The sequence below is a fragment of the Felis catus genome, chromosome F1, assembly GCF_018350175.1.
Source record: "Felis catus isolate Fca126 chromosome F1, F.catus_Fca126_mat1.0, whole genome shotgun sequence".
In the NCBI taxonomy this organism is placed as follows: domain Eukaryota; kingdom Metazoa; phylum Chordata; class Mammalia; order Carnivora; family Felidae; genus Felis; species Felis catus.
This window is the reverse complement of record NC_058384.1, coordinates 13,656,977-13,672,802: the sequence shown is the minus strand read 5'-3', so window position 1 is coordinate 13,672,802 and position 15,826 is coordinate 13,656,977. Positions and strand designations below refer to the sequence as shown.

General features: G+C 37.1%; 1 protein-coding gene across 4 annotated transcripts in view; it reads right to left on the bottom strand.

Moving 5' to 3' along the window:
- PRRC2C (proline rich coiled-coil 2C) overlaps window positions 1-15,826 on the bottom strand; it is a 96,976-nt gene that overhangs the window by 51,956 nt on the left and 29,194 nt on the right. For all 4 annotated transcript variants that reach the window (XM_045049203.1, XM_045049205.1, XM_045049204.1 and 1 more), the window contains exons 5-11: window positions 15,561-15,686; window positions 11,391-11,614; window positions 7,396-7,478; window positions 6,616-6,749; window positions 6,448-6,535; window positions 5,018-5,162; window positions 3,204-3,257 (exon numbers count right to left, since the gene is read on the bottom strand). In XM_045049203.1, coding sequence (XP_044905138.1) covers window positions 3,204-3,257; window positions 5,018-5,162; window positions 6,448-6,535; window positions 6,616-6,749; window positions 7,396-7,478; window positions 11,391-11,614; window positions 15,561-15,686 — 854 coding nt within the window. The remainder of the gene's footprint in view (window positions 1-3,203; window positions 3,258-5,017; window positions 5,163-6,447; window positions 6,536-6,615; window positions 6,750-7,395; window positions 7,479-11,390; window positions 11,615-15,560; window positions 15,687-15,826) is intronic.

Below are 15,826 nucleotides of genomic sequence, written 5' to 3'. Positions count from 1 at the left end.
GCAGGTCGGAGGAGTAGGGACAAATGATACACTTGTGTAACTACTGTCCCGATCAAGACACACAGCATTTCTGGGGTGCATGGGTGGTTCAGTTGGTTAAGTGTCCGACTTCAGCTCAGGTCATGATCTCACGGTTTAAGTGTTCGAGCCTCACACTGGGCTCTCTTTGCTGTCAGCATAGAGCCCGCTTCGGATCCTCTGTCCCTCTCTCTCTGCCCCTCCCCCACTTGTACATACACTCTCTAAAAAATAAACACTGGGGCGCCTCGGGGGGCTCACTGGGTTGAGCGTCCAACTTCAGCTCAGGTCATGATCTCACAGTTCATGAGTTTGAGCCCCGCGTCAGGCTCTGTGCTGACAACTCAGCCTGGAGCCTGCTTCGGATTCTGCGTCTCCCTCTCTCTCTGCCCCTCCCCTGCTTGTGCTCTCTCAAAAATAAACAAACATTAAAAAATTAAAATAAATAAAATAAACACTTAAAAAAAAAAAGAGACAGAACATTTCTTCACTCCTCTGTCAGTACAGTGCCCCTGACCCCCAAAAACCACTGGTCTACTTCTTGCAGCATAGAGCAGTTTTATCTTTCCTAGAGTTTCATATATATGGATATATCAAGTTATATTTTCTTTCGTGTCTGGCTTCTTGTGCTCAGGATGATAGTTTTGAGGTGTCTATCAGTAATTTGGTCCATTCTATTACTGGACAGTATTCTATCATAGGCACATCACTTCATGTGGGACAGACACGTGGACTGCTTCTAACTTTTTAACTATGAATAAACAGCTATGGACATTCATGCCTAAGTCTTTGTGTAAATGTATGTGTTTTCATTTCTCTTGGATAAATACCAAGGAGTGAATCTGCCAGAGTCAAGTGTTATGTATGTGTTTCACTACATAAGATACTATCAAAATGTTTTTCAAAGTGATTACAAAGTTTTACAGCCCCGCCAGCAACATACGAGGGTGCTAGCTGCTTTATACCCTCACCGACATTTCATGTCACCAGCCTTTTAAATTTTGGATCCATAATAAAATCTCACTGGGGTTTTAATTTGCATTTCCCTGGTGGTAAAAGATACTGAACATCTTGAGGCGCCTGGGTGGCTCAGTTGATTAGGCATCCTACTCTTGATTTCAGCTCAAGTCATGATCTCACGATTGTAAGATCGAGCCCTGCGTTGGGCGTGGAGACTTCTTAAGATGATCTCTCTTTCTGTTCCTTTGCCCCTCTCCTGCTTGCACACTCGCTCTCAAAAAGAAAAAAAAACAAAACAAAAAACTGAACATCTTTTCATGTGGTTATTGGCCATCTGTAGATCTTGTTTTGTGAAGTGAACGTTCGAATCATCTTGTTGGGCTATTTGTCTTATTATTAGTTATAAAGGGTTTTGTTTTAAATATATCCCAGTACACGTTCTTGGTCAAATGTATTATTAATATTTTGTAGGACATATTTTTTCATTGTCTTAGAGATGTTTTTCAAAGTCTGACATTATTTTTTTCTAATTCATGCATCCTGCGTCTTATCTAAGACCATCTTTGTTGGCCCAAGTTTAAAGACTTTCTTCTACATTTTCCTCTAGAGGTTAGTTTTAGCTTGTGTGTATATAAAAATACTATAAAGAGCAGTCAGTGGTTCAAAGGAAAATGACTGGTGAAGATGATGGTGACGGTTGTGGTAGATATACCTATCACATAGGGTGATCACGGAAGGCCTCTAAAGTGGTCACACCTGAGCAAAGATTTTGGTCAGAAGAAGAACCTCTGGAAAACATTCCTCTAGTTAGAGGGAACAGCAAATAAAATGTATGTTTTCGGTGCTTCAATAAACCGTGTGCGGCAAGAACAGAGAGAAAAGTAAGTAAGATCAGGAGAGTAGACAGAGACCTTAAAGACCACTGGAAGGACCTAAGCAAGAAATCACTGATCTAACATATATAGTTCTCAAGGATTATATCTTCTATAGAATTTAGGATGGGGGTGGCAGGTAAGCAGGCAACAGGAGTGGAAAATAAGACCTATTAGGAACCTACTGTGGTAGTTCAAATGAAATATAACAGACAGTAGTGAGTACTCAGTGTAGGAATATATTCCAAAGATAGGGATGCCATAATTTGCTGATACATATAGGCTGGATGTATGATAAAGAAGAAAGACAATTTGTGAGTGACTTCTAGGTTTCAACCTGAGCAAATGGGTAAATGATAATGCCATTACCTAAGATGGGAGGCCCAGGGAAGAAGCAGGGCCGTACGTGTATATGGGGGTGGGGGGTGTTATTACAGTTGTTACAGTTTGGACATACCTATCAGAAATCCAAGTGGTGATGCTGAATTGATCACTAAATACATGATTCTTAAAGTTAGGGTAGAGCTTTAAGGGCTATAGATACATGTATCTGAGTACCCCCAGCACATAGATGAGATCCCCCAGGGAAAGGATATGGCTAGAGAAAGGAATGAGAACACAGCCCTTAACCCTCCAACACCCAAAGATACTAAAGGCCCAGAAGAAATACAAATTGAAGAGAACAAAATAGTGTGATGGCTCAAAAGTTAAAAAAAAAAGTCTTTCAAGAAGGATGGAGAGGTTAACCTTGTCAAGAGCTACGGAGATTAAGTAAAATGAAGACAAGAGAAGTGGATTCAGCAAGATGGAAATCACTACCGACCTTCATAATAATAGTTTCAAAGGTATAGCGATAGATGAAAAAGCTTGACTGTTAAGGGTTAATGAGAAAGTGAAGATATTAAGTGTAAATTACTCACTAAGACAATTTTGCCATGAAGGAAAACAGGGAAATGGGGTAGAAACTACAAGGAGATGGAGGGCAGTGAGAGTCAAAGGATGGGTGATTTTCTTAACAGTTTTTTTAAGATGAGGGACAATATTACCAGTAAGTGACAGAAGAGGGGATCAAGGGAACAAGTAGAAGGGCTGTGCTTAGTAGTGAGGACAGGAAGGGCACTGAAAAGGGAAAATGGTTGCTTCTCATTTCTTAGTGAAATTAGGAGCATGCTTATTAGTTGAGAATGAAGAGTAGCAGAAAAAAGAGGAAGAAGATACGGTGAGAGCTAACAAGGTAAAATCTGTAATTGTTTCATAAAAGTTATACATAAGAAACATACACTGAAATCTTACCATTAAAATAAGTAAAATCAAATAATTCATACAGACCATTAAGAAGAGTTTAAGATTTACCTGTTGTGCAAGCAATTTTGGAGGTGGCGGCAGGTGTGAAGACGGTCCACGTTCCTATTATAAAGATGAGGACAATTACAAACTAATCACATAAAAGATATCTACTGGAAATATTTCTGAACATACTATAATTTTTTCAGGACTACAAGATTGCAAAAAGTAAGCCATTTTCATCCTTTTCTCTTTTTCAATAAAAATACACTACTCACTGCAAAATAACTTTATATTCTATAAAATCACTTTGCCACTTTAATATGATTAGAACCTCAAATGAACTTTGCAGAAAGAAGAATTTTAGTGTATAAATTCTAAAATTCTACCACAAGTGATGTGGCTATGAAGTATGCCTCCAATTTTATCACTTTATTTATGTTAGCCCTTTTCTTTTTCTGAATTTTTTTCCTAATGACAAACTAAATGTATGCGATTTACCTAAAGAAAAGAAACATCTAAAACATATCAGAACTAAATATGACACACAGACTATTCACTTGCTAATACATGCATCAGTGTCACAAACACACACAAAACATCAAGACATCAAGATATGGCATAGGACATTCCTCTATTCTTACAACTATCACTCTCCATGTTAAGCCAGTAAGTTAAAAATCACACAAAACACGAATTTTATTAGAAACAGAACAAAAAAAAAACTTGAAAAATCCTTTTTAAGAATTCACAAATTTACTCCCCAATGGCTAACCACTGCCTTAAGAATCAAATTCAGGAGGATGGGCTAAATGGGTAAGGGGCATTAAGAAAGACACCTGTTGGGATGAGCACTGGTTATACACAGGGGATGAATCACTGGAATCTACTCCTAAAATCACTGTTGCACTATATGCTAAGTTGGATGTACATTAAAATTGTAACTGATTAATTTAAAGCAGAATAAAATTCAAGCTTCCTTGTATAGCATACACTTATCAACTGTTACACAGCTCTCCAACTCCCCTCCTGTATCAAATTACTGGGGACTTCTAGAATGTGCCAAGCTTTCTCATGCTCCTTTACTCTGAACATGTTACCATTGCTTGACATGTCTCTCTTCCCTTTGTTTACTGGCTAATTCTCACTTCAAGTACCAAGTCTTCTGCAAAATCTTTTCCAGAGAATTCTCTAAGAGCTCATTATGTACGCTGTCATGCCACTTATCACACTGTATTGCAACCAATGTCTGATGTCTTTTCTCTTTGTTTTACAGAGACTGTTAACTACCTACTTCTACCTCCTTGAAGGGACCAGATCCTCCATAGGTTGCATATGAATTCAACAAATACATGCTGAGTACATTATGAGTTAAGTGACTCTCTGGATGATAGCCCTTTATTATTCCCAGCTTACAATGCATTTTTTGCTATGTCTCGAAGTAGGATCAAGTGTATCTGTTTACCCACATATTTCCTTTAACAATGTTCTTCAAAATGACTCACACTTAATAGAATTCTCTACTCCTTATGTGTTATTTCCCTATTCCGCATACTATTTCACATGAATACTGACTAGGATTTACCAAGTATTTAGTAAAGCATAAAGCACTTAGCAATGTTAGTTTGGAAAAACAGTTTATCCCTCCACTTTGATACGGCCAAGCTGTTATAAGGGAAAAGAAGTTAAACTTTAGTTTCTACTTGATAATTTTAGCTACTATATTAACAATTCCTGTTAAAATGCAAAAAAATTATGGTTTAGATCTAAACTATTCAAGACAAAATATAGTTTCCTTTTCCTAATTCTTCTTCCAACTTCATAATTACAAGATTAATTCAACCAAAGCATATGCAGTGACAAGGATCCTGAGTTCAACAAACCTGATTAAATGAGGGTCCCTTCCCGTAGGGACCTTTTGATACTGACGGCTGGGCAGGTATCTGAGAAGACGATTTAGTGTTGCAAGCTTCATCTGCTTCTTTTCGGTTTTCAGTGTTTTCAGAGGCTTTTGAACCTTGATCCTCACTGAGGAATCAAAAATCCAGATGAAATAAAAAAGTTAAGTGGATAGACTAGACCATAAGTAAAAGCATTTTATCTATATAAAAAAGACTGTTTCCTATGGTTTTAGTGTGAGACAGGGGAGTATATCAAAGAATGAGATCGTTTTGTGACCTGGTGGTGCTAATTCATTCAATCCGTAAACATATACCGTGTATCTTTAATAGATCTCTAATGTGTTAGTAACTGGGCTTGCCCAGTTTATCACCACAAGGTATAAAGTACAGTAGAGTAGTTGTCAAATACGCACATACAACTTGAAATATAACCTGGCAAATGAATTATAATCCCACCATTTTCTATCACCTCCACCCCAAAAGTCTCTCTCATCTAAATGCAACCAAACAGGGGTGACTGGGTGGCTCAGTTGGTTAAGGGTCCGACTTTGGCTCAGGTCATGATCTCTCAGTTTGTGAGTCTGGGCCTTGTGTCCAGCTCTATGCTGACAGCTCAGAGCCTGGAGCCTGCTTCAGATTCTGTGTCTCCATGTCTCTCTCTCTCAAAATAAACATTTTTTTTTTTAATTAAAAAAAATAATAATAAATGTAACCAAAAAATATTATAATTAATTAATACCTGTATTCTAGTTTACTCTGATTTAATGAAAGAGATAAGTCAAACTATGGCATTTTTTAAAATCACAAGTTCCAGGCAGCTCACAACTGATCATGAAACAGGAGTGTATCATAACGCCATGGCTAAAAAACTATACCAACATGTGCATGCAAGCTCCTTATATTTTAAGAGCCTGATTTTTATGTTACATAACCCATATATTTCTGACTGTGATGCCCCTATGTTAGAGAAGAGAGTAAAAGCTCTCATTGTCTAAACTGAAATGCTGCTTGAAATTAAAAAAAAAAAAAAAAAAAAAAATCAAAGACTTGATTAAAGCAGCTGTAGTAACCCAAGTTATTTTTCTCCAATTCTGGAAATATGAATCAGTTCGAGCAAGTAACAAGTTGGAAATGGTCCCTGATGCTGTCTTTCTAAGCACCTCCGACTAAACATCTTTTTTTCTAAATATGTATTTTATTTAGAAACATCAAAGTTTAATTCCTTCATTAGCTGTACTTTAAAAAAATTTTTTGGCTTGTTAGTCACCTTCCCAGTCAGTATATTCTTGGAGTAGAATGTAGAAAACTTATACAAAAAGAATAAATACCTATTAATGAAGCCTCTCTGCATGAATGGATGTTGTATCAATGAATTCATACTGTTGCTTGCGGAAGGTATCACAACAGCTTACCTGCTATTTTCTTTAGGGCTACTACTTCCTTGCTCATCGTCATCGCTGAAATTCAGCTGTTCTGTATAATCTACTTCCATCTGAGCACCTATTAAATTAAAGAAAACTTAGACTGACTGTTTAAAAACATCTAAAAACTAAAAATGCTTAATTAATTTTGCCTCTTACCTGCCCAACCTTCATCAGCTTCAGCATCGAGGTTATCAAATTTATCAAGCTCCTTTAGTTCTGATGCGCTAAGGATGGAGGGGCGTTCAGGCTCAGAGGCCCATGAAGGAGGCGGGCCCCTTCCTCGAAGGCCTCTAATGAACAAAAGGTGATGAGGGGAAAGGATACAAAGTTTTAATGCTTCTAAATTAGGTAAATATGAAAAGACTGGAATTTCATTTTAATTCAACATTAATGTTTTCCACACCGATATACACAAAATATTTTGCACTGGCATGTGTATGAGAAATTTCTAATGTATATATGTAAATTTAGGACAATATTTGATACAGTTTTTTTGTAAGTATTTAATATTAGACAGTGGGCTCACCAAAAATATTTAAAATACAATAAATATGTTAAAGAATAATATGGCTAAGACACACTAATATCAAAATGAAGAATTTTAAGAAAAATCATCATTAATAAAAATGCTCAAGTCTTACGCTTGGCAAAAAAAGGGGGGTGGAGAAAATGGGAGATCATTAATATCATGGAAAGAAAAGGGATAAATGTAAGTGTCACATCTTTGTGATGATTTCCAGTTTTCAGAATCTTATGTCAATTAACATTTTAGAAGAATAAAGCATTTGTGTTCTGTCTTATAAAGGTCAATTATTTGTTCCTGGAAATTGTACTGTGAGATCAAAATAATGAATCAATCATCACAACTCACTCAAACTACAGAAAATCTTAATGAGCGTATGTGCCTTGGCAACTTTAATCATTTAATAGCCTTACTTGTTCGTTTCAGATAAAGAAGGCGGAAACCTCAGAGGACCATGAAGAGGAGGATAAGCCATCCTCGGATACTGCTGAAACATCTGTATGAAGGAAACAAAATTGATAAATTTTTTTAACCAAGTTATATATATATATGTGCGTGTACATAAAGATATGTATATATACATAAAGATCACTCTACCTAAACCAGAGATTATAATTCATAGAAAGAAAGGTTAAAATAAACTATACTGTGAAAAATCAGTTTTATCGGCTAGTATATAAATCATCATTCACCCTTAACAATAAGCCATCTGTAAGACTACTGCTTGCACCAAGGCTTTACAAATAAAGGTAGTAACTAGGGACATATCCTACAAAGAGCTTCTGTTAATCCCATTAACAAAATTACATAAATAATTATATACTGACACAAAAAACCTAAAAAGACAACATGCATGCACTCCAGAGAATTGCAAAGCCTTAACCAAGTTGAAATATTTGAAAGGAAACAATGTGAGAGTTCACTGCAATGGAGTAGATTTATTGAAGGCAGATTTCTTGGTAAAGGGAAACTCCGTTCAGATAAAAATATCATCCACAACCCAAGAGAGTGAGGGAGGAGGTGGGTAGGGAGCTAGTTGGGAGATTTTCTATGGGTAGGACATAGGTGAATTTTGATTCAAGTTATTATATAGATAGTCATCACAAACTGAGGCCCAAAGATGATGCTCTCTATGGGAACTTGGATTTGAAAGCTAAGTTTAGGAAAAGTTATAAGATAGATTATGAAGATACATCATGAGGGATTTATCTTATGATATGAAAAGGAAGATAAGATGTCAAGGGGTGCTTATAACCAGGTCAAAATATTTATAAGAAAGAAAAGAGGAAGAAAGAGAGATAAAGAGAGAGGCAGGCAAACAGACTGTATTACCTTAAAATATATAATCTATATTCTGAGACATATTAGCTTTTCTTAAAAAAAAAAAAAAAAAAGTTAGGTGCAGAAATTACTTTGTACTTGAAGAAAGGCTATGTTTATATGATCACGTTGTCCAAAGAAGAAATTTCTAAGGAGGGTTAGAGCAAAGTTAATTAAGTTAAGCACAGCAGCTGAAGCTCAAATGGAAAGCTTTTTGTCTGGGGAATACTCTGGAGAATTTTCAGTTACATCATCCTGTACTGAAGTTAGTGAAAACACTGCTGGAGGCAAATGTTCATAGGTAAAGTTTTATTAGATCTCTCTTCTGCTAATTAGTCAGGCATAGAGATTAATTTCATGTGGTATTAAATGTTTAAAATTTAGGAATGTGCCACAAAATTAAGTGTATAAACAATCTTTAAATTCTCAATATATAGTAATTATTTTTTATGTTTATTTTTGAGAGAGAGAGAGAGAGAGAGGGATGGAGCGAGCATGCGCACGCACAAGCAAGGAGGGGCAGAGAGAGAGAGAGAGAGAGAGAGAGAGAGAGAGAAAGAACCCAAATCAGGCTCCAGGCTGTAAGCACAGAGCCTGATGTGGGGCTTGAACTCACGAACTGCGAGATGATGACCTGATTTGAAGTTGGGACACTTAAACAACTGAGCCACCCAGGCACCCCTATAGTTATGGTTTTAAAAGCTTTTTGTTTTTGTTAATTAGTGGAAGACATTATTCAAACAAAATGGTTGATGAAACTGGGCACAAAGGCCACATGCTCTCCCCTTTTACTTTCCCTTCTCCAATTCTACCCCCACGCCGGAAAATTCAGGGGTCTCTGGAAGCAGAATTTACAAACTACAGGAGACAAGTAGCCTGGTGTAAATAATTTTTCAAGGCCAGGTTAGCATACGAGACTCATTTTTATCATGCATGCAAATTAAAAACTAATTTAACAAGCAATTATATTTAGACATTCCTAGAATGGTCACATAATACAAAGAATCAGAAAATATGAACAAATATGGATATTTAGTACATGAATACTTAGGAATTAAGTCATAATAAAAATAAATATAGGGCGCCTAGGTGGCTCAGTTGGTTAAGTGTCCGACTTCGGCTCAGGTCATAATCTCGTAGTTTGTGAGTTCAAGCCCTGCATCGGGCTCTATGCTGACAGCTCAGAGCCTGGAGCCTGTTTCAGATTTTGTGTCTCCCTCTCTCTCTGCCCCTCCTCTGCTTGCGCTGTCGCTCTCAAAAATAAACAAACATTTTATATATATATATATATATATATATATATATATATACACACACACACACACACACATATACATACATACATATATATATACACATACATACATACATATATATACATACATACATATATATGTATATATATATATATAAAATAATAAATGTAAGAACCAGACTATTATTCTTTTTGAGACTAATGGTCCCCTGAAAAATGTTAGTTTATTTACTTGGGCACATGTAAACTGCCATAACATTTCATAGGAAGCTGGGAACAAACAGATGTGTAAAGGCACCAAATCTAAATTTTAATTTATAGGAATATATGGATCAGAAGTATATATTAAATAAAACTACAAAAATAGAATCGGCAGAATCCAGACTATAAAAACTCCACAGGTAACAAAATAAATAGTAACAAATAAGCTCCAAAAAAAATCTTAAGAGAGGGAGGATAAGAAGTAACCAAAGATAAGAAGATTCCTAAGAAAAATATGAACCAATTTCAAAGAACAGATGTTATCTAGATCGTAATTATAAGACAATCAGGGAAATTAGAACACTGACTCGATGTTTTTAGAAACTTTCTTTTTAGGTGTGATAGTGCCATTGTGGATTTTCCTCCTGGTCTTTCTGTTTTAAAATCCAACATAAAATACACATAGATGAAATGAAGTATCTGGAATTTGCTTCAGTAATCTGAGGTGGTGGGAAATAGGTGAAACAGACCACAAGTTGATAAATACTTAAGATGGACAGGAGGTATGGAATAAGGGGGAGGGTCACTGTACTATTATTTCTGTTTTTGCATATGTTCAAAATATTCTATAATGAAAAGTTAAAAAATATAAAGTGTGTTTACCAATAAAAACTTTAGAACAAAGCACATATTAACTTTTTTGTGCCATGGACAAACCCTGTAGGCAGTCTGATGAATCCTATGAACTTCTCATAGAAATGTTTGAAAAGCATTATCTAAAACACAGAGTACTATGAAAGAAAACAATTATATTAAAATGTTGTTACTACAATGTTTAAAAAAAAACCAATCTGAGATATGGTAATGTATGTGATTCATTACATAACCAGTGAGTCTACCCATGTGGTCTAATAACTTATTTTTTTTTTTTAAGTTTATTTATTTATTTTGAGTGGAGAGGGAAAGGGGCAGAGAGAGGGAGAGAAAGAGAATCCCAAACAGGCTCCACAGCATCAAGGCACAGCTGGATGAGGGGCTCGATCTCCCTAACCATGAGATCATGACCTGAGCTGAAGCCAGAGGCTTAACTGACTGAGCCATCCAGGTGCCCCTACTAACTACCTTTAAGTGTGGCTGAGTATAATTATTTTGCTATATCCAAAACAATATGATGTGATATGAAAATACCTACGATCCCTATTTACGAGAAAAACTAGGGTACTCCTGATACCTCTGTGATTTATTTCCTGCATTCATAAATCAAGGAAAACGCTAAATTTTAGTTAGATGTTAATGCAAATAAAAACCAAAACTTTTCCCCATTTTAATTCTCTCCTTGGAACCCAGATCAAAAGCCTCTAATTTAGGGGCGCCTGGGTGGCGCAGTCGGTTAAGCGTCCGACTTCAGCCAGGTCACGATCTCGCGGTCCGTGAGTTCGAGCCCCACGTCGGGCTCTGGGCTGATGGCTCAGAGCCTGGAGCCTGTTTCCGATTCTGTGTCTCCCTCTCTCTCTGCCCCTCCCTCGTTCATGCTCTGTCTCTCTCTGTCCCAAAAATAAATAAACGTTGAAAAAAAAATTAAAAAAAAAAAAAGCCTCTAATTTAATGGCCTGCTTCTTCGACGATACTTACGTAAGGAGGCATCATAGCCCTGTACTGGGAAGCCAGAGCAGGCTGCTGCCCGTTCAGTTTAGCCTGTGGAGGGCCACAAGCTATCCTCTTTTCCACCACTTTGAGGATGTCACTTTGTTCTGATGTTCCAGCTGTGCTTTCATCCTGCCCAGAGGGCTTTTCATCTTGGTCAGATGTTAAAGGTGAGCCAGCAGACTTCCCACCATCTCTCCAACAAGCAACATCTGGTATGGAGAGAGATAAGAAATTCAATTAGAACAAAGAAACAAACACCACTTTGGAATTCAGCACCGAAATTAAAAGGAAAAAAAAAAGGAATAAGAAAAAAACCTGAAAATGGAACACAGTGAAATCAAAATAGGCACACTTCTAAATTTAATAAAGTAACAAGACACACTAAAAGAGCAGTGAAAATCTAATCTAGGCCCTAATGCTTTCAAGGTGTTTAGTATTCAAAAACAGTGGCTTCCAAAGCAGAGCAGATGTACCTCAGAAGGTGCCATCAAAAGCAAATACTGGGGATGGGGAAGAAAATATTAGAACTTCTCTATTAAGCTTTACAGATATGTGAGATAGAGATTAAAATCACTGTTGGATCTGAGGTGCCCTGAGGGAAGGGGAGTTCTATAGTTACAGTAATGCTCAAATTTGTTTTTTGTCTACTATGGCTAGTTACATGTGCCCAAGGAACTCAGTGACTACAGTGTTTGGTAGGTAGCCTCCAAAATGTCCAAAATGCCTTTCTATCTCCTGGTATTCACACCCTGTGTAGTCCTCCCTGACAGTGTACCAGAACTGGTCTGTGTCACTACAGAATAAAGCAAAAGTGATGATGTGTCTCTTATGAGATTAAGTTATTAAAAACTGGGCTTCCATCCTGAGTGGGAATAGTCACATCTGTCTTTATCCAGGGAAGCAACACTCTAAGCAGCCCACATACAAAAGAGGCATCGTGAGTGAGCATGGGACAGTAGCCATGTCAAGTCAGCATCAGATGATAGCTTCACTGCAACTTTCTTGACAGAGGTCCTGAGCTAGAACTCCTGGCTAAGCAGCTCCCAGATTCCTGACCCTCAGATACTGTGTGAAGTTAAGTCCAGTTCAGTTTCTTGTTTCAAGCTGCCAGATTTATTATTCAGCAACAGATAACTGGTGAAAATCAACTGAACAAGAAAACACTAAAGCTAACACATCTATTTCTAATAGAAATGCATCAATTACATAACAGCAATTAAAAATAAGATGATTTCACGATAGAAGGAACATACTTAAAGATCATAAAAGCCATTTATGAAAAGCCCACAGCTAACATCATCCTCAACGGGGAAAAACTGAGAGCTTTTTCCCTGAGATCAGGAACACGACAGGGATGCCCACTCTCACCGCTGTTGTTTAACATAGTGCTGGAAGTTCTAGCATCAGCAATCAGACAACAAAAGGAAATCAAAGGCATCAAAATTGGCAAAGATGAAGTCAAGCTTTCCCTTTTTGCAGATGACATGATATTATACATGGAAAATCCGATAGACTCCACCAAAAGTCTGCTATAACTGATACAGGAATTCAGCAAAGTTGCAGGATACAAAATCAATGTACAGAAATCAGTTGCATTCTTATACACTAACAATGAAGCAACAGAAAGACAAATAAAGAAACTGATCCCATTCATAATTGCACCAAGAAGCATAAAATACCTAGGAATAAATCTAACCAAAGATGTACAAGATCTGTATGCTGAAAACTATAGAAAGCTCATGAAGGTAATTGAAGAAGATATAAAGAAATGGAAAGACATTCCCTGCTCATGGATTGGAAGAATAAATATTGTCAAAATGTCAATACCACCGAAAGCTATCTACACATTCAGTGCAATCCCAATCAAAATTGCACCAGCATTCTTCTCGAAACTAGAACAAGCAATCCTAAAATTCATATGGAACCACAAAAGGCCCCTAATAGCCAAAGTAATTTTGAAGAAGACCAAAGCAGGAGGCATCACAATCCCAGACTTTAGCCTCTACTACAAAGCTGTAATCATCAAGACAGCATGGTATTGGCACAAAAACAGACACATAGACCAATGGAATAGAATAGAAACCACAGAACTAGACCCACAAACGTATGGCCAACTCATCTTTGACAAAGCAGGAAAGAACATCCAATGGAAAAAAGACAGTCTCTTTAACAAATGGTGCTGGGAGAACTGGACAGCAACAGGCAGAAGGTTGAAACGAGACCACTTTCTCACACCATTCACAAAAATAAACTTAAAATGGATAAAGGACCTGAATGTGAGACAGGAAACCATCAAAACCCTAGAGGAGAAAGCAGGAAAAGACCTCTCTGACTTCAGCAGTAGCAATCTCTTACTCGACACATCCTCAAAGGCAAGGGAATTAAAAGCAAAAGTGAATTACTGGGACCTTATGAAGATAAAAAGCTTCTGCACAGCAAAGGAAACAACCAACAAAACTAAAAGGCAACCAACGGAATGGGAAAAGATATTTGCAAATGACATATCGGACAAAGGGCTAGTATCCAAAATCTATAAAGAGCTCACCAAACTCCACACCTGAAAAACAAATAACCCAGTGAAGAAATGGGCAGAAAACATGAAAAGACACTTCTCTAAAGAAGACATCCGGATGGCCAACAGGCACATGAAAAGATGTTCAGCGTCGCTCCTTATCAGGGAAATACAAATCAAAACCACACTCAGATATCACCTCACGCCAGTCAGAGTGGCCAAAATGAACAAATCAGGAGACTATAGATGCTGGAGAGGATGTGGAGAAACGGGAACCCTCTTGCACTGTTGGTGGGAATGCAAATTGGTGCAGCCGCTCTGGAAAGCAGTGTGGAGGTTCCTCAGAAAATTAAAAATAGACCTACCCTATGACCCAGCAATAGCACTGCTAGGAATTTACCCAAGGGATACAGGAGTGCTGATGCATAGGGGCACTTGGACCCCAATGTTTATAGCAGCACTCTCAACAATAGCCAAATTATGGAAAGAGCCTAAATGTCCATCAACTGATGAATGGATAAAGAAATTGTGGTTTATATACACAATGGAATACTACGTGGCAATGAGAAAAAATGAAATATGGCCTTTTGTAGCAACGTGGATGGAACTGGAGATTGTGATACTAAGTGAAATAAGCCATACAGAGAAAGACAGATACCATATGGTTTCACTCTTATGTGGATCCTAAGAAACTTAACAGAAACCCATGGGGGAAGGGAAGAAAAAAAAAAAAAAAAAGAGGTTAGAGTGGGAGAGAGCCAAAGCATAAGAGACTGTTAAAAACTGAGAACAAACTGAGGGTTGATGGGGGGTGGGAGGGAGGGGAGGGTGGGGGGTGGGTATTGAGGAGGGCACCTTTTGTGATGAGCACTGGGTATTGTATGGAAACCAATTTGACAATAAATTTCATATATTAAAAAAAATTAAAAAAGAAAAAAAAATAAGATGATTTACCCAACCAGACAAGAAATGAGCCATAAGAAGTATGAAATATATCAGGTTATCAGAAATATAGATTTGTAACCATCAGTGAAAAGAAAAACCTCCCCATGTATACAGAATTCTTTGATATATTTGGTAATGACAATTGGAAACTAATACAATTCATTTAAAAATCTCAAGGATTTTATATTTCTATTTTTAGTTTTTGCTTTATAATGTACACAACTATTTCTCACTATCCAAATTTATTTGGTTCTCTGCTTTGAGTTCAGAAAACAAGGGATCCTTGAATATTAATAGAGTAGTAAATAAATGGATATAATTTATAAATAAATATTTGCATATTAGGGAGGTTGGTCCAAAATTTTTACTACTGTAAAAATGACCATTATTAATGTGCAAAGAACTCATCCAGGCATCTTGTTAAAATGCAGATTTTTGATTTAGTGGGTTGGGTGTGAGGCCCAAGATGTACATCTCCAAACTTAAGTTCTCTCCCCACCCCCACCCCCAAACTTGAGGTCTTGAGTTCTACGAATGCTGTGTATGTGAAAACCACACCGGAATGATAGCAGTTACTGTCTGTCTTTCAAAATAGGCAAGTCACATAGAACAATAATATTGGGCAGGAAATTAGATCATTAAATAAAACACAAATATCATCTCATTCACCATTTTTATTAAATAGAAAGTATTCTTACTTGGTGGACGTAAACTGGGTCCAGGTCCATAGTTGTCATCATTCGTTTCTTTTTCTTTTTTTTCCTGATCTCCAGCTGCCTGTAGGCTGGGAAATTCTTGCTGAAAATGACTATTCACCTGGATTCCTACAGATTTTTTCAAAACATTAAGTGTAACACTTATACTCAAGATAATGGAAACACCCTCCCAGGGTAGAGTTCTCTGCTTTTCTCTGATAAATTATTCCACTTTTCAATGATGACTGTTTATATCCATAAAACGTTAA